General features: G+C 42.6%; 1 protein-coding gene across 5 annotated transcripts in view; it reads left to right on the top strand.

Annotated features, from left to right (window-relative positions):
• Positions 1-18,410, top strand: part of Sano (serrano) — a 136,606-nt gene that overhangs the window by 98,843 nt on the left and 19,353 nt on the right. For all 5 annotated transcript variants that reach the window (XM_070315883.1, XM_070315882.1, XM_070315886.1 and 2 more), the window contains 2 exons: positions 6,217-8,050; positions 8,569-8,764. In XM_070315883.1, coding sequence (XP_070171984.1) covers positions 6,351-8,050; positions 8,569-8,761 — 1,893 coding nt within the window. In that variant the 5' untranslated portion in view covers positions 6,217-6,350 and the 3' untranslated portion in view covers positions 8,762-8,764. The remainder of the gene's footprint in view (positions 1-6,216; positions 8,051-8,568; positions 8,765-18,410) is intronic.

Consider the following 18,410-nt stretch of genomic DNA (forward strand, 5'->3'; position numbering starts at 1 on the left):
AAGCAGTGGTATCAACGCAGAGTATCCAAACGAAAAGTGGAGATAGATCGGGTCAACCTGAACCGAAAAGTCCTATACTATTTTGCTAAATTCGCAATAATTATTATGTTATTAATTAAAATCTTTGAGCCAATAGCGCGTGGGAAACGATAGGCCGGAATCAATAGAAATGTAAAATGGCTTACTTAAATTAAACTTAAATAATTATCCTCTCGAATTGTTTTTTCGATGGCAAGACGATGATGTCCTATCATTTCCACACCACCTTGTGGTAGATAACGATGCATACGAGGAGGACGACATTTCGAATTTTTACATTAAATATTGAGAGTGGATTAGGCCTACAGGGGAAACTACTATAAAAAAGCGCACCAAGCTATGTACCGCAAGGTGGTGTGGAAATGATGGGGCATCATTGTCTTGCTATCGAAAAAACAATTCGAGAGGATAATTATTTTTCGGCGCGGTGTCGCTCGCCGCTCGCCGCGTGATTCCGCTTCTCTCGGTCAGCTGATACTTCCGACGCTAAGAGACATAAACAAGTAAGCCATTTTACATTTCTATCCGGCCTACCGCTTCCCACGCGCTCATTGGCTCAGACATTTTAATTAATAACATAATAATTATTGCGAATTTAGCAAAATGGTATAGGACTTTTCGCTTCAGGTTGACCCGATCTATCTCCACTTTTCGTTTGGCTACTTACATGTCAGACAGCATGTATATAGGGGAAAGTAGGGTAAAACCGGGTACCTTTTTGGATTCGTCTTCCTGCAAAAAATCTGAGAGTAAAGAGAAATTTGCCGACCGCTAGTAGTCTTTAGTGAACCTTAAACTATGAGAAAATAAAGCTAATCGCTGAAAAAAAATTTTTAGATATCAAGAATAACAAGATTTCGTGGAGAAGTCAAAGTACCCGGTTTTGTCCTATCGGTAGGGTCAAACCGGGTAGTTATTTGAAAATATGCAAAACATCGTGTAATTACAAAATCTAGATTTATTTTAATCAAAATCAATATAAAAATATATTCTATTGACAAAAATCACAAATAAAAATATCCTCTTGTTCGTGCAATATTGATGTAGAACTTTCTTATTTAACTTTTTAACTTTAGGGGTCTCAAAAAGGTTTTTTTTTTAGTAATTTCTTTTTCTGAACGTTAGTTTTTATTTTCAACTGCTTTTTGTAGAGACACAAAGTCAGGATAACAGTTCTCCCTCTTTTCATTATATCAGATGTATAAGTATCCGGTTTTGCCCCATCACAAGGAAAGTAATAAAATTTCGGCGTACAAAATGCCGATCAAAACTAATATGATATATTCTCTAATACGTACAGAATGCAATGCCACACTTACCAAAACAGATGCTCTATACAGAAAAAGTACACGACGATTCGATTCTTGCCTGAATATCGATCTTTGGGGGATTAAAAACTTTGAACTTTTATTAAAAAAGAAATATCATGTGCATAGGGGCTTGATTTGTTTTAAAATTATGATGGCGTCAATCTACAACTAATAACACAAGGGGGACCCAGTTTGACCCGCGTATCCGATTTTACCCAACTTTCCCCTATATATATTGTAATATTTAATATTATATTATTGAAAGAGAGAGAACGTTAAAAATAAAGTGTTAAATCAATCTTTTATGAGTTAATAGAGATAAATCCGCTTTACATAATCCGATCGTGTAAAATGACGAAAGCGCAAAGCTCGTCGGCGTGAAATCGAAAATGAACGGAACAGAGGAGATTGAGAATATAGAAAATTGTGATGCCGGATGCACGGCGAGCTACTTATCGACGCTCGTCGATCTTAATGACAATGTGTACCGCTCGTCGCCCACCGATAGACAAACCCGGTGTCGCAACCCGATCGACGTTTCCCCCGTTCCTCTCGCTCCTTCGCGCGCCAGCTGATTTATCGACGTGCCCTCAAATTATATGCTGCAGCTCGACGCCGCGCGGCTGGCTTTCACCGACGACATCGTGCCCCTTTTGTCTCCTCGAAGGGGGTTTCGACACCGACCGCGCCAATTGTTTTCGCTTCTAATCGCGAATATCGTATCGCGTACACATATCGATATGCGTAACGACGCGATCGACAGCATGCCTGAGCGGTCCTTCGTCGTGTCGTTTTATCGCGGTCGTAACTACTTCGCCGAGGAATGCGTGCCGTCTGCAAAAATCGATCCGATCAGAGATACGACGACTCGCGCGAGTGACCGGTTTCTCATTGGATTGCACGAAAATTCGACGAATTCGTCTAATTTCATATTTATATTTCACGTATTGCAAAAATTAAATATTGAACATATAAAAAAAAATAGAGTATTTTTTTTTTTTTAAATTTCTGAAAAGTCGCGCTTAATTTTCACAGAATTGCCTTAAATCGTTTCGAATTCATAATGTCGAATTGGCAAGATGCTTCGTTTTCTCCAGCTAGCGGTTTCGCGGCCTGTTCTAAACCGGCCTGCGATTAGCGCTCGCAATTTACGCGCGGAAGCCGCCGCCGCCGCCGCGACGCGACGTGCACTCGAAATGATTTATACGCGCTCCGTTTCTGTACGTGACGCGTCGTTTACCACCCGCTCTCCGAAGATTAATTAACCCCGTGGCGTTTTGAGGGAGAAACGTGTTTCGCCTGGACCGCTCTTTGCGGGGGCGACGCGGAGCCCGTCGGCTTCGGTTTCTTAATCCAATTTCGTGGCGCATTAATCTAATTATGCCTAGGCATATGCACGTGACGTGCAACTATGTCGGCCACTCTGCTGGACTTTCGTAATGCAATGGCGCCCGGACGTCGGGGAAGCTGTCGAGTAGGCGAGTGCCCCAAAACTGTCGAAGAGAGGTAGATAGATAGATAGATAGATAGATAGATAGAGAGAGAGAGGGAGAGATGTGATGTTTTAAAGATAGAATTTTCTCTTTCATAATTTGATGCAAATTTGCATCTTAAGAAAAAATTCATTTAAGTCATACGAAGAAAAACTTAATAAACTTCACGAATTTAAAAGTGGATATATACAAGCTATAAAACTTGCGACACTTAATATATTCATTGCATGCAAATGTACTAGAGCAATAAAACAATAAAGCAAATTTTACTTTTAACTTAGATCTTAGTTACTAAGATGCTAAAATATGAAAAATTTATAAAAATTTCTTAAATGGAGTTTGTGTTTAAAAATATAAATATCGCGAATAAAATATTCGTACGGCTTTAGATGAAATATCCCAATCTCCTCTTTAAAAAAATCCTTAATAAAATACAATAGTATTGAGAGAAAATACATGGCTTATAAGCTCCTATCGAAAAATTACGATATCGCCGATCGCAAAGTCGTCCGAGCATTGATTCCAGAAATGGTTGTTCGTTTGCTGGCGAAACTTTCGCTTCGACCTATTAGGGGGCACTAAGTTTCACATTAATTACATCATCTGTGTTCATCGATCTTATAATAAGGACCGCTCTTATCGTTAGATGTTACAAACCGCGGAAGTTCACGCGCATACCCGCGCGAATAAAGTATCAGAGAGAAAGATGGAGAAAGAAGTGCAGGGTGAGCGAAGCAGTACGTCGAATAACTTCCTAGAGGTGCGCCTGTCACGAAGCCCCGGGTCATTGGTCACCTCTTCGTTCTTATCTCGCATTGTCTGCGGCCCATCTTATGCACGGTGCCGTTGCTCGGTTCACCATAAATGGAATTAATTCATTTAGCAGCTTCGGGATTATATAGAGGAGTCGGTCGGAGAAGTAACGAATGAGCTATCTTTAGTAAATATTTTTGGTCGACAGTTATCTTGTTATTAGTTATCGAAGTAATTAAATCAGAATGATCACATTGGCATATAACTATTTTATAATTGATTATATTTATAGGAATTAAATTCAGAAAATTTAAAATCAAAATCTCTATTTGTTAACTATATATATAATGTTATGAGATTCGATCTTTTAATAATTATCCACAATTTTCTCTACCAATTGAACGTTATGCATCAATTCGCAAAATAAAAAAAATTGCATTGCATATTTTAAATACAATTTATCCTAAATTACTATTCGATGGGATAATTTATTTTTACGTAACACCATCGAATTCACACAAAGGTTTTAAGAAAGAGAAGGAAATTTAATAGTAGATGAATCGCTCGAATGTCCGCTTCTGTTATCCAAGGCTTCTGGCTGTGGCAGCTGCCAGAAGCGCGTTAGAACTTTGATGCAACAGTGAAACAGCGTGCGTTAAAACTTTGAAAGCGAAATCGTTCGCGCGAAATCGTTTAATACAGATTATCGTGTAATGTTCGCCAGGTACTGAGTCACGACCGTTACTTTTCCTCCAAGTGGAGATCCTCTCTGGAGAAATCCGAAACAATCGTCGACACGCCCATCCGCATACACCTATACAGATTTATCCGCGCTTCGTTAGGTAACGGGCAACAATGTGTTTTGCTTCGCGCATATCGTCTCGATGCAACGTAATAATCGTGAGCTATCGCAGTTTATGAACTACTACGAGCGAGTCTCGTCAATATCGACAGATCCGTTTCGCAAAATATGCAGACGTTCTCTCATTAGATAATTGCATATGTTCAGAAATTTTATTACAATTTTAATTCTAATCTTTTATTATGATTTAATATATGTCAATCTCTTTTTGGTCGAGGTAAAAAATTGTATGTAGAGTTTAATAATAGAAGCCCAAATACAATAAAAATTTATCTTATATACGCTCCCAACATTTCATGTATTGAATTGTAATCTTATAAATGCATAATCGCAAATATAGCTTTAACATGTAGTAGAAGCCACATATTAAACCTTTTACATTATTTTACTAATAGGAGTTATTTTAATAATAGGAGTTTTTTTTAGGCCATTTTTTTTATCGCCACCGCTTACCGTTTCCGTCTCGATCAACGCAAGCGTGAAGCCGCTTATTCATAATACCGTGTATCGCGTAATGCGTGACGATCAGACTCACGACCGTTAACTTACCATGGATGAGACTCTCTTCCATGGAGATACCAAACAATTGTAGACACACCCATTCACGTACAATATATGCAAGCCCATCGTATCTAGTTAGGAGTCAGGTAATTCGCAACAATGTGTTGCGGACGTCGCGTAAGTATCCAGTATACCATTGTTACTGAATCATTACATTCTCGCCCGATCCGTTTGTTTACATTATACTACAAATTAAGATCGTGATTGTTCACTCTCACGGAACGAATTTTATCGCGCGTCTTTAGATTTATTCTCTTTTGTACGCGTTTGAATTATAGTTAAATTATACGCGAGTGACACTTTATATCGAAGAAAGTTATGATCTCGTTATTTTCGATACGCTTAAGTACCCGTTTCATTTTGCTTCTCGCGAGGTTTTCTCTCGATCATTTTCCATCTCCGTTCTGAATGACGAACTAGAAAGCAACAGAGGCACTGCCCACGATACGTGATTACCTGCCATTCGTAAGGTTTTGAGCGGTGACCGCCCTTGCTGCGGAAATTATGAAACCGGCCCGTAATTGAAACTTGACTAATGACAGGACCGGTCATTGCGTATATTATTATAGAGTCATGGATTGGCATTAGCTCCCCTCGCGCAGCCGCGGTGTAGCGAACGCTTCATGGAACCGCAATAGTGCTCCACGTGGGAAAGGATGCATTAAAAGTGCATGAAACATTGGTGGGGAACTAATGGCGAGCGATGCTTGCCGAAAGGCAAGCAAGCATTCGTCTGTCGAAATTAACATGGTAAAGGCGGGCGTACTTTCGCAACAGAGATTAACTGTACAAGCTTCACCAGAGAGCGTAGATGCTTGAGTATTAATTATTATCATCATCTACATATTTTACTACGTCCAAGGATGAGTGAATAGGGCGGATATATAGAGCTAAATTATAGAGATACTTTATCCGCATCACACACATTTAATAAAAAAAATAATTCTTTATTAAACTATATTTTTAATAAATTAATACACACAGTCATAATATTTCTGAAAAACGCATTTTTAATTTCACGCGGTATATTAGCCCTCCAAAAAATTATATTCTGATATTCTAAGAAAATTAGAATCGTAGAGATTAAATTATAATATCCTATCGATATTGCGTGCCACATTTTCATTATCATACCTGCCCAAGTGTAACGTAAACACGTCCAAGTACTTAAAGCGCTATCGTTTTTGTGTGTCTACAGATGGAGTATAGAGGCGCGCCGCACGGGCAGCAGGAGCAGCAGTAGCGTTCAGCTATCGTCGGGGACCTGATCGGGCCCGATCTCGCGCTCGGGGGGACGCGGGATCGCGGGGGCGCCGCGGCCGAGCGAGCGCGATGGCCGCGACCGACGGTCAGATCGTCGTCGCGGCGGCACGCTGGGCCGAGGAGGCGACGTATCTGCGCGAGTTCGTCTCCAAGTATCGTTTGCCAGGCGTGATCAAGATCACCAAGGGCCAGTACGGCGGATTGGGCGTGCCGACGCTACCAGCGCCCAGTTTACAGAGCACAGCGTTGCTGATATCGGCCGGTCGTCGGCGTAAGATCGTGGCACAGGCGGTGAAGATCAAGGAGGGCCGCCGGGTTGTCGGCGTGGGGCCCAGACTCGCGATACCGGATTCGTACGGGGGCTACTTCGAGATCCTGAGCGAGGAGGGTCGCGCGGTGCGCGGCATCGAGTCGGTAAGCGAGCTGTCGCGTAGATGCCCGGAGGAGGGTGCCTTGGTACGCGAAACGGTGCGCGCCATCGCCTGTCGGGTGGACGATGAGTCGGGGATCGTGGTATCGGAGGGTACGAGGACCCTCGCCGCCGGCGAGACTATTGTCATCGCCGGTGAGGTGGCGTTACCCGGTCGCGGTAGATTTCTACGCTGCGTGGACTGTCGCGGCGACAGCGTTCTACTCGGGATGGATCAACGTGGTCGCTTCAGCGCCCTGGCGCGCGAGGACAACATCAGCGGCGTACACACCGCTAGGGCGCTTCTCAGCAAGCGTCTGCCGCTTACCGTGAGACTGGTGCACGGCCAGCCGCCGCGGGGGCTTAAATCGTCATCGCAGTTCGTGCCCGAGTTGAGGCTGCTGTCGACCTTCGAGGAGGAGCACGTGTTCGCGCTCCCGTTGCAAAGAGAAGGCGCGGCCGTCGCGCTACCGCTCGCGGCGCCGCTCAAGCTGGTGAAGGCGCGGAACGAAGAGGCGCTCAGATCGATGCAGGAATTCACGAGGCTGGTGGAACGCGCCTCCCGTTTGGTCGCCGATGTGGCCGATCGAGCGCACGTGCTGGACGGTCGTCTGGGCGAGGGCAAGTCCTCGAGGCAGAGGAGCGGCTCGGGCTTTCTTAGGAGACCATCGACCAACTCGGATCACGCGCCGCTGGGTCACCATAGAAACAGCAGCGCCAGCCATCATCATCATCATCATCACTATCATAGCAGCAACGGTCATCAGGCGTCCTCCGGTCACTCGGGTTATCGGGACGAGAACAGGATACCGTCGTCATCGTCGGCCTGCACGGAGGAATATGACGAGATCGATCAGATATACGACTACGTGCGCGGCTTCGCGCCATTGCCGAAGAGCGTCAGGTCGCCATATGAGAGTCCTCTCGTCGCCACGTGTCAAGGTGGTTCGACTCCGCCGTTGACACCGGTCACGGTAACGATCGCGCCATTGCTCGACGATCGACCAGAACCGCCGCCGATCGAGACGATACCGACGAAGAAGATCCAGGCGGAGAAACGGACGAGGCGTGCGGTCAAGGAGGCACCCCAGCCACGGGTGGAGAAGCCGCCCCTGGCGAAGCTCTATGTGAAGAACAGCGGCACTCAACGCGGACGTCCGCTAATGAGGCAGAAGAGCGCGTCGCCGTTGAAGGAAACGCCGCCGGGTTACAAGGGCGGTTCGCCCCTCTTCAATATACGTTACAAAAGTCTGACGAATCTTCAACAGGCGATGGAGCTTGACGGCACGCTGGACTCAAGCCACTCGGGTGGGAGAACGTCGGGAGATTCCGGCGCGGGCGCCAAATTGCCAGAAAAAAGGTACGCCGATAAATTATCGAAATGTATTTTTCAGATTTATTAGTTTGAAGCAGCAATCTTTAATTCCTACCTCTTTCTTTTTGTGCAATCATATCATACCCACATATAAAGGCATCTTCTTTAATTTTTTATTAAAAAAGATTAATTAAATAAAATAACATTAAGTAGAAAAAGCACAATTTAATAAATTATTTACTTTTTTTCATTTATTGTTTATTATGTGTTGTACATTTATTGTTGATTATTAAAACGTCATTTAAAGAAGCAATGGTATATTTTTTAAAAAATTGTTTATTAATGGATTATGAAATAATTATTTTTTATAACATATATGGTATATGTTGATAATATACACACATATTATATATAATATACATATATTATTTATATTACACATACACAGATACAGATAAAATATTTATATGCCTTTAATTATTAGTTGTCAGAATGACACGTGTTGATATTTGTAGCCAGGATTTATCATGTTTTCTTGATCTGTCTTCTTTTTGGTAAACTAGATCGAGACGTTTAAGCAGACCACGTTCGTTGACAAATTTAGTCTGGGAACTACGAGGTGGAAGCGGTCTTGGCTGCACGAGACCGGAAACTCCGCCGCCTGTCACGACCGCACCGCTGCCACCAACTAAATGTGGACCACGTCTAGCTGTCACTGTCGTAGCACCGCGACGTGTCGGCACGCTCTACCTCTAACTCGTAAGTAGCATTTTTTTAAATTTTCTCTTTTTAAGTGTTTTCAATTCTTCAAATATTATTTGAAAGATTGTGGGATCAACTTCTGTTGCACCTTTAAGAAGAATTGCAACCGGTGCTCCCTCCAATTGAAACATCGCGTGCGCGGCTATTTTCCGAGGGTTCTTTGCGCGAGAGATCTTCGTCTCCCGTATTTCAGCCAGATAATACTTGCCGCTCGGCGGCAAGTCTATTTGTCGAACGGGCGGACATGCACATTGTAATTAACTATGTCGATGAAAATACCGGTTACGACGTAGTTACAGCGTACTTTGTCCGAGGAAGGACGACTGAATCGTTAAATTCGCGGGACTACCGATCTGAGATCGGTAGGATGATCTTTCAACGGGGCGTTTTACTAGGCATTATAAGAAACGCGCAATGCTCTCTACTTCCCTATTGCCACAAGTTCTTATTCGTTTAATCGCTCCCCCTCGCCTCGCTCTCGATAATCGTAACGACGTCTGGGAAATGCACCTGTCCGCGAACGATTCAGGAAGTTGTTGCGATTACTGCCAATTACAATCCACGAAAAAATTCATTCTTAAACGTAATCGTATTCGAATGCGAGACACAAAAAATCGCGCGAAACATGTCCGAATCGAAAGACTGATTACAATTATTGTATAGTAATGTCATAATTCCTTGTTTTTTTTTCTCTGTTAAAATTATCATTACGTTGGGGCACTTTTTGGATACTTTATCAGAATTACAGAGATTATCTATTATATTAATCGATGTAAAAATTGTGGCTATAAAATTATCATCTACATATCGCGATTGAATAAAATCAAATTTTGAAAGAATAAATGAAAAATATTTCTTCTAATCTATATATAATTTTTGAAAAAATTATTTATTAAAGTTTTCTAATTTTTCTTATCCACGACGAGACTCAACGACGCGTTACGACAGCTTACGAAGTTATAAAGCGGATATTGTCAAGCCGGTTAACGTACGATATTGTACGCGTATATCTGATGCGTCTCGTAGAATGAGATGCGGCAAGTATGTAATTTCCGTGGACGCGATCGTCTCGCTCATTTCTCCGTCCGCTAATCTGGCGATGATAAACGATAGCGACAGCGAGAGATTGAAAGCATTCCTTCGTCACGGGTCTGGTTTCGCATCGTACATCAGGGCGACGACGAGGCGTTTACGGGAGAGGAAGTTAAGAATCGCACAAAGCTTCCTATCCGCGTGCATCGGGAAACCAATCGGAATACTAATTAATATTCTTAAGTTAAGTGGAAATTAGCAAGATCCACGCGGGCTATCTAATTTCTCTTTCTCTCTCTCTCTCTTTCTTTCTGTCGCGAGTGCCATTTAGCGACGACTAAAAGCTTCACCTCGCGAGAGGGCGGCTCGCTTGGAAACTCGAGATCGGAGGTCGGAGAGAAAAAGGAGGGAGTAGTTGACAGCCTCCGGGTATATAACATCATCCGCGCTCGGTGCAGCGCTATAATAGACCCGGTTCGCTCCGTGAGCTGAATTAAACGAGACCAGGTTCAATGGCTGGACACAAACCGTGGCTTCCGGTCCCACCGCGCGTCCTGTTCCTCCACCCGCCCGCCCGCTTGATCGCGTATTATTAAAATTATGATTGTACACGCGATTTCATCGATCGCCGTGGAAAGCGAACGGCTTCCGATAACGCAATCGGCGACTATCGTACATCCGGTGCGGCTGGATCGTTTATAATCTGGTAGCATGACTTGCAAATAAATCAAGTATATTGATTTCTTTAATAATTATATACATAAAGGTTGTCTCAAATTTTAATATTTTCAATATTTTCGAATGTCAACATTCGAGATCTCTTGATGAGAGTTTTAGACAAAAATTCTTATTTATGTATAAAATAGCCAAGAGTCGAGTTTCTCGTACATACATTAGCGCGCGTCACTGCGCTAATCGTTATTTAACCCATGTTCTTTCCACTTGGTAACTGTGCCTATAATTTGACAGGGAGGGAAGATTTAGTTAGAGAGCCACGATTAGCTTCAGAGCGAAAGCCGAACGAAACTGGCCGGTTAAACCGGACTGCGAGCGAGAAGAAGATTTATACGTGGGAAACGCGCGATGATTCCGCAACGGGAACGGGTTCGTAGAAGGTTCAGGCCGCGCGACTCATCAGCAACGCTCGCGTTGCGTCTCTCATTCGGACTATTAACGCTGGAAATTCAGATCTCGCGGTGCGAATTTGCGGTTTTCTCCGTAACATTAATTTCGGCACCGCCTTTCCCCGACGCGGCGGCTCGCGCTTCGCGCCGGTCGTCTATTCTAAATTACCTGGCCGTTCTTGTCACTTGTGGCTATCCGCAGAATCGTCGCCGCGTGCATTTTCACGTATATTTTAACGCCCGTCTACGCGCGTAAATCCGACGCGATGCGAAATAACCAGGTGTCTTTCCGGGAGGAACAAGGATGCTCATCGTAACCGTCTCTTGTCCGCTAATTAATTAACGCGAATCGAGAAAACACGATTCTCTCTCTTTATCTCTCCACGCGCTACTCTTTCTCTTCGAATATCCGAGACGATGGTAAAAGACATGTCGAAGCTCCTCCGGGGTCTTCCGAGACTAAACGGCACACGTTTACGGCTACCTACGTTAAGTCGCGTCATGGGAGAAGGTGGATAAGGGATCGTCGTTGCCGATAATTAGAAAGTAATCGCGCCGTGGTTTTTCGCATGTTTGCTCGCGTCGAGTCACGATCTTGGCATAGAGAGAGGGAGAGAGAGACAGACCATTATCTCGAGAATTGCCGGGTGCGTATCACCCTGTACACACCCCTTGGAGCCCTCTCGCCCGCGCCGTCGACGACGTTGATTAATATCAACGAATTCCTCCGCGTATTCGTATAATTATGCTCGTGGCGATATCCACGAACAGCTACGTCGGTTAACGCCCGTGCCCGTGCTTGACGTGCGACGACGCACCGAACGTAGTATTACACGCGCGAACGAAGATTGTCGGAGACTTGGTGGATCTCGCGTCTCACGGCCAAGCGATAATATTAAAGCAGCCGATCTATATTCACCGAACGCGGTCCCTCTCTCTTTCTCTCTCTCTTTCTACCGTTCGTCTGCGAGCTTCTGACGCTCGCGCCGCAACGAGTTCGACGCTACGATCATCTTCAAAATTTCTAGGCGTCCTTGCCTGCGCTTCGTGCCGCGACGTAGCCCGTGTTCGCTTGTCAGAGTGTTTCGAGAGGCGCGATCGCTTCAATCGTATCTTCAAGAGCGTCATAATATAAGCTCGGGCTGCTTCAACTTGCACGATTCGTAATAGATTTAACCGATAGCTAACGCATGCGTGTATAATATAGCTGCGATAACCCGGAGAAATTTAGAAAAAAAAATTATTTTAATTAAATGCAATGATAATTTATGCATATTGATAGGTGAAATTTCTTAAAAAGAGTGTACTATCTTACAATTTAAATTGTTTATACGACAGATGATATAGATTTTTTAAATTTGAAAGTTTGTTTAAAATTTTTAAATTTTAAAGAGAGATCTCTTAATCTCTTGTGCCACTTATGTTTTTATGTTTTAAAGAATATCAATATATAAATATATAAATAATTTTTTATCTCGTATATTTGTGTTAAGCAAATGCATCGTAACGTGTGTTGAGCGTGCTCGCTGCATTCGATGCTTTTTCGCTTTCTTCTAACCAAAACCATGCATATTTATCGTATCCCCGGTTACATTGCATGCAAATTACGGACGACGTTCGGCTCCGCGGCCACGTCTTCTCGTTATTCCGTCCCATTGTCTGCCTACATCCTTTCTTCCTGGGTAAATGCCGTCTCGACGTGGTTCACGTGCGTCGCGCTTGTAGGCCCCCGTCCTGAGTCATCCGACGAATTTTTTCACCCATTTACCGTCTAAAACCATTTACGTAGCCGAGATAGTCGCATATTGAGAGGCGACGAGACAACGGCGGAATGAAAGAGAGAACTTGAAAAAGAATATTACGAAAAGACTGCATTGTCAGCTGCTTCATCTCGAAAGCTCTCACTTAAAACCCACGCCTACGACGTGGATGACGCGACCCATGGTTGACTAAAAGATGTCCTGCATTATGTTTCGTCTATACATTCTTTAACTAATGTGGAGTTTTGAATATTATAGCTTTTTGATCAGATAAACAGTTAATAAATTGAGGATCTTATTAAATTAAAATCAAAAGGAAACAAATAACAGAATATTATTTTTCATTTTTTATTTTAAGTAGACTTAAATTAGAAGTGAGTTTCACTCAAGTATAGAATGTACAGCATATACAGAAGTGCAATTTCAATGATAGTTCAGAGAGTAGTGAGAAAGGCGATCTGTTTATGTGATGATGTGATTGAAATTCTTCGTCCCAAGAATATGTGCAAAAAGGTATTAATTAATCCTGAACATGGTCATTAATAAAGCTTATATCTTTAACCAGGAAAAACGAGGGACAGCAAGTCTATAAATAAGATTAATACTTGTTTTCGCGTTTACAAGTTTTTCTTAAAGATCTAAAATATTATAATGATTTCTGATCTTATCGCGAGATACGCTCGGATGTCTTAACCCATCCTCGTCTTACAATACAAAAGAGTAAATAAAACAAATTATTAAGGAGTCGCCATCGCTTAAATTCAAATTTTAATCGCATCGTCACATAATCGCAAAATATAACGAGTCTCGAAATTTGAGTCGCGTTTAAACGTGATCAAAGTTTTAAGTAATTTGCGACAAATAATAACGTTGCATCGTGTCGCGCGAAAAGAAAAGATAATAACACGTTGCAAACTCGCTCCTTAAATTGGCAAATTTACTACGACCGAGGCGACAAGAACCGCGCGGGTCACGCTTCGCCTACGGAAAAGGGTTTGGGGTTCGAGTGTGAGTTACGCAAGAGCACGTCAACACTTTGTTCCCTGCGTAGGTAATTTTCTCCGCGAAAGCGAAGCAAATCGATAGCATTGTCGGCGTGCCTTACGCCCACGTTTCTCCGGGTGCGTGCAACGAGTGGTAAAAGTACGCTTCTAAAATGCGTACTCGCGTTTCAACGTGTAACTTATAATTGGTTTACAGCAGTAGTCGGATGGTAAATAGATCCGAGGAAAATAGAGAAAGAAGGGATCGGCAGAAATATCACCGCGTTATATCGACCGGAGATGCTTTTGGAAAAAAAGAAAAGAAGAGACTGTTTATTTTTATTATATTGTATATTTTGTAGCGTATCAGGAGATTTTGTATGTATCAATTGTAATGTAATAATATATCATTAATATTGATTAAGAATTTCAACAAATTCTTGTTGGTTAAAACTGTAACACGCAACATACACTCGAGATCGGTCATCGTTAACAGAAAAAAAGAGCTAAGTAGAAACATCGTTATCTAGTCAGACGCCGAGTCCAAATCAACGTCGCCGATTACGTTACAGATTTAATGTGTGTTTCATAATATTTTTATAAGTACGATCTATATATTACACGTATATATGTACTGTCAGAGACATTGGTTTACATTGGTAATTCTATTATATAAAATCATCATAATAATTTAAGAAATAAAATTATCTGTCAAAGATACGTATCGTATAATTACATATAAATATTAATTTACATGAATTAGTTTTATTAGATCAATCTAGTTTATATTACACGAATACACCTCGAGATATTAACATTCCTGCTGGCCCTTTTTCTTGAAACTTCTCGCTGATAGTACGTATGTGCGTGTACGTATTTTATGAGTCTCTCTACTCATCCGAGTAGGATCCGCCGCCCCGAGTAAAACAAATTTTTCTCTTTCCGCTTATTCTTGCTTCCCGACCGCAGCTAAGGTAGCCGAGTGTCCACGATAGCGTATCTACGCGTATATAAAACTATAAATGAGCTTGCCGGGGCACACACATGTGAATCGCGCGCGTGGTAGTATATTACATGCCCAAGTATATAAGTATATACGCAATACAGTAGTAACGAACACTCGCGGGCTTTTTGCAGCGTGTGCGTGCAATTTGTACATGTGCGCGTGCATAAATGCGAGTCTGTGCGTGGGCGGAGACCAGTAGCCGACTCGCCGCACGGCCGGTTGATCGGCCTGTTGGACCGTGACGTGCCAACCACTACCACTTTATTATTACTACTGCACTCCTTGCTAGTAGTGCTTTGCGTTCGGCTCGCCGTGCACTTCTCGGGATCCACGGGGGGAGAGTGTTCCCCTCGTCTTGCCGGGCGGCGACTCACCGTGAGTAGCATACCGCGTCCAGATGACACAAACGCGCATGCATATATATATATATATATATATATATATACGTATATGTGTTTGTACGTATGTGTGTGTCGCTCGCAAACCTGCGTGCAAAATTGCCCAGGGTTTATTACACTTGCACCGATGAAATTGTGCATGCGCCGTTCGTTATGCATCTATCTCTACCCGAGTACCATCGGTCAGCCGGTAAAGGAAAGTACTCGACATGTTGTCGGAAAAATTGGCGCAGATGAAGCGGAAAATACGACGTAAGAGAAATCATTCGATAGTATTGAGAATATTTAAAGAAATGGAATATTTTTATTTCAGTATTTTTAATATTTTCGAAAGTTTTTATATTTTTAAGTATAGCCGAATTTAATCGCGATATATACATACACACACACATACACACATATATTATATATATATATGTATATAAAATCAGTATTAATTAGATAAAAAACATGCTTCATTATTTCACAAATTTGTAATACCGATTCTTTTTCCTTTGATCAGTTTAATGATTTTGAAAAGGAAAACTATATTAAGTGACATTAATTAATTTTTCATTTACAAACGGTTAAAAATGAAAAGTAGGATTTTATCGTCCTAGATTTCAGGAACTCGAGTAAATAGGTAGAAATATTTTTATACTTTAATTGATTTAAAGATAAACTTTAATTTTACTGCGAATGTCGGTGTCAATTGCAGCCTAGACTTATCTTATCAATCCGCACGCAGCCGACGAAAGTCTGCATATATAAAGTCGGCATATTTTTCTCTCAGCGTTACTTTCGTTCACCGCGTGTACGTCGTTTTATTTACGCGGCGTTGATCGTGGAAAACGTGTATCGCACACACGTTCCGTTAGAACGTTTACCTTGTAAACTATCGCTGGTCAGGCAGTCCGGGCCTTGCTAAGTTGACCGTACGCTAGGCCCGTATAGCTGTCCGACTGAAATTATTTGCAATACGCCACGGAGAGCTCCGGTTATACTAATTTATAATACTGCAAACGAGACTTGATAGAATCCATTTGCTTGGAGTAACGCACGGATCGTGTACGTCGCACGGTCTGAAGCGAAACGTGGTCATGTAGCAAAATATTGCTTTGACGCGATAGCGCGAGAAGCCTCGATTAAACTGGTATTCTCGGTCCTCTATGCGCGCGTGTGTGTGTATGGGCTTGCGTACGCTCTCTATAAAATTATTTCGAAACCAAGCGTGATATTAATAACTCGAAATTACAAGAGCAAACAAAACGGCGAGCGTGATCATGACTCATTAAATGCGTACGTACGAAGTCCTGGCATGAAAGTGGGCTATAAACGGCCAGAACAAAAATCTCAGAATAAGGTAAATGAATGCTTATTTAGCACGCAGAGAATTATATGCATTACATGAAAGGATAATCTGCGTTCTTCATTTTATGCGCATTATTAATAATCTGACATATGACGTTTATAGCGTTTTACGATCTAATTGCTCTCAGCGTAAAAGAAAGTTACCCGTGCCATTTAGCATCGCGGATTTTGTAGAAAAGATCTAAGGTCTTTGTATGCACAGCGTATATACATTATGCTTAAGCGTCTCAAGCAAGATTTCTGCCACCCTTGTTCTTGCGTAATAAGCCGTAGCCGCGGCCACGATGCATCTGCATTTCAGCATCCACAACGACCGATCGGAGATCGATGCTTCGATTCCTCTCATCTCGATGCCCGTTTCTCTCTCATCGTAATACTCTCTCGCGGACGCGCACCGTTCGCCCCGCTTTTACGATCTAATCTCTTCTTTTACTCTCACCTTCGATCGCGTTCGCTTGTTTACGGGACCCGGGATAGGAGCAATTCGCCCCGTCGTCTCTCGATACACCTTCGCGAGAGCGAACGCTAGCGATTCCCCGTCGACCGGTTTTTCATCGTAGATGCAGCGTATGAAATTGCACGAGTCGCGAAGAGAGGCAGGCGGGCGGGATAGGTTGCCACCGATCCAGAAGCAGCTGCAACCGGACGGAGAAACGCCAGACCGCTGCGTTTTCCTCCTCCTCCTCCTCTTCCTCCTCCTCCTCCTCCTTCTCGTCCTTTTCCTTCTTCTCTTCTCGTTGGCAAGCGCTGCATATGCTACGAATCGACCGACTTGATGTTTTACAACCGCCCGTGAAATCAAACTGTGCGATGTTTGCGATGCGGTTGCCCCGGCTCGCGGCCAGTGTGTTTTTCATCGCCGAAGACGTCGATCGAAGACGAAGAGAGCTCGTTTCTCACGGTCGCGAAAGCCGCTGATTAGCGAGCTCGCGGAAATATCTGTCATTGAAAATTGCGGAAACATCCGTATAATTTATCGAGCTGCGTCCGGCGCGCGCGCGCTCGCGCGATCGCGCTAGTGAAATCGCGAAATACGCATACTGTCGCATATAGTTGCAATAATTTCTCTCTTTCGTACTTTTACTCTACCAATATAAATTTTAAAATAATAGTAACAAATATCGTATTATAAAATAATTGCATCTTTCATTGTGACAACACATAATTATACATTTTTAAAGAATATTATCCGAATATTTTCGTATATACATGTATGTAAAGGAATCGTTCATTATATTAAAAAAAAAAAAAAAAAAAAAAAAAAAAAATATTATATCACTTGTTTAAATTTGGAATATTACGTAAAAGAGTGTATAATTTTTTATTGTTTATATATACGTAATTGTGCGATCGGAGTAACTGATAAAACAATTGATTAAAGCCACTTTCTACATTTGTCATACATTTATTGACCAATGTGTACGAGTACTCAACTCTCTCGACGAAACGTTATGACTTTATAACATTTCTTGTTGGATACAGCGCGGTAATAAATTATATGGCATTGAATCATACATTCCTGCCGCGCGATTTCGTTCGCTGCCGATAAATCAACCCGCGATTGTATGTCGGTTGTATAGATACAGATTTGACGACTTTTTGCGAAAAGTGCACGCAATAGCAGTATTTAGATCGTTGGCTCGCAGTTGCGAAACGGTTTTTCTTCGCACGGTAGAGCGAAATCGCGCCTTTCGTGCTCTCGTAAAGTGCGCTCGGATGACGCGTGCGCATAGATCCACGTCGCGATTAATATCGCAGGAAGTTACAAAATGACTAATCGTTTCGTACAAACGATCAAACTGTCACGACCGTGGCCGTGATCAAGATAGCCGGCCATTAACTATCTTATGACAAAGGTAATGACGCTAATAATTCTTTGCGCAGCTTATACGAGATATTGATCTCTCTATGACTCTCGCGCTAATAAGTAAGAGAATCTCGAAGGGTGCATCGTATCGTGTGCGCGATAGTAACAATACCCGGCTTGTAG

Source organism: Polyergus mexicanus, unplaced genomic scaffold, assembly GCF_030449975.1.
Source record: "Polyergus mexicanus isolate NDT 795.1 unplaced genomic scaffold, iyPolMexi1.0 SCAF_2, whole genome shotgun sequence".
Classification (NCBI taxonomy): domain Eukaryota; kingdom Metazoa; phylum Arthropoda; class Insecta; order Hymenoptera; family Formicidae; genus Polyergus; species Polyergus mexicanus.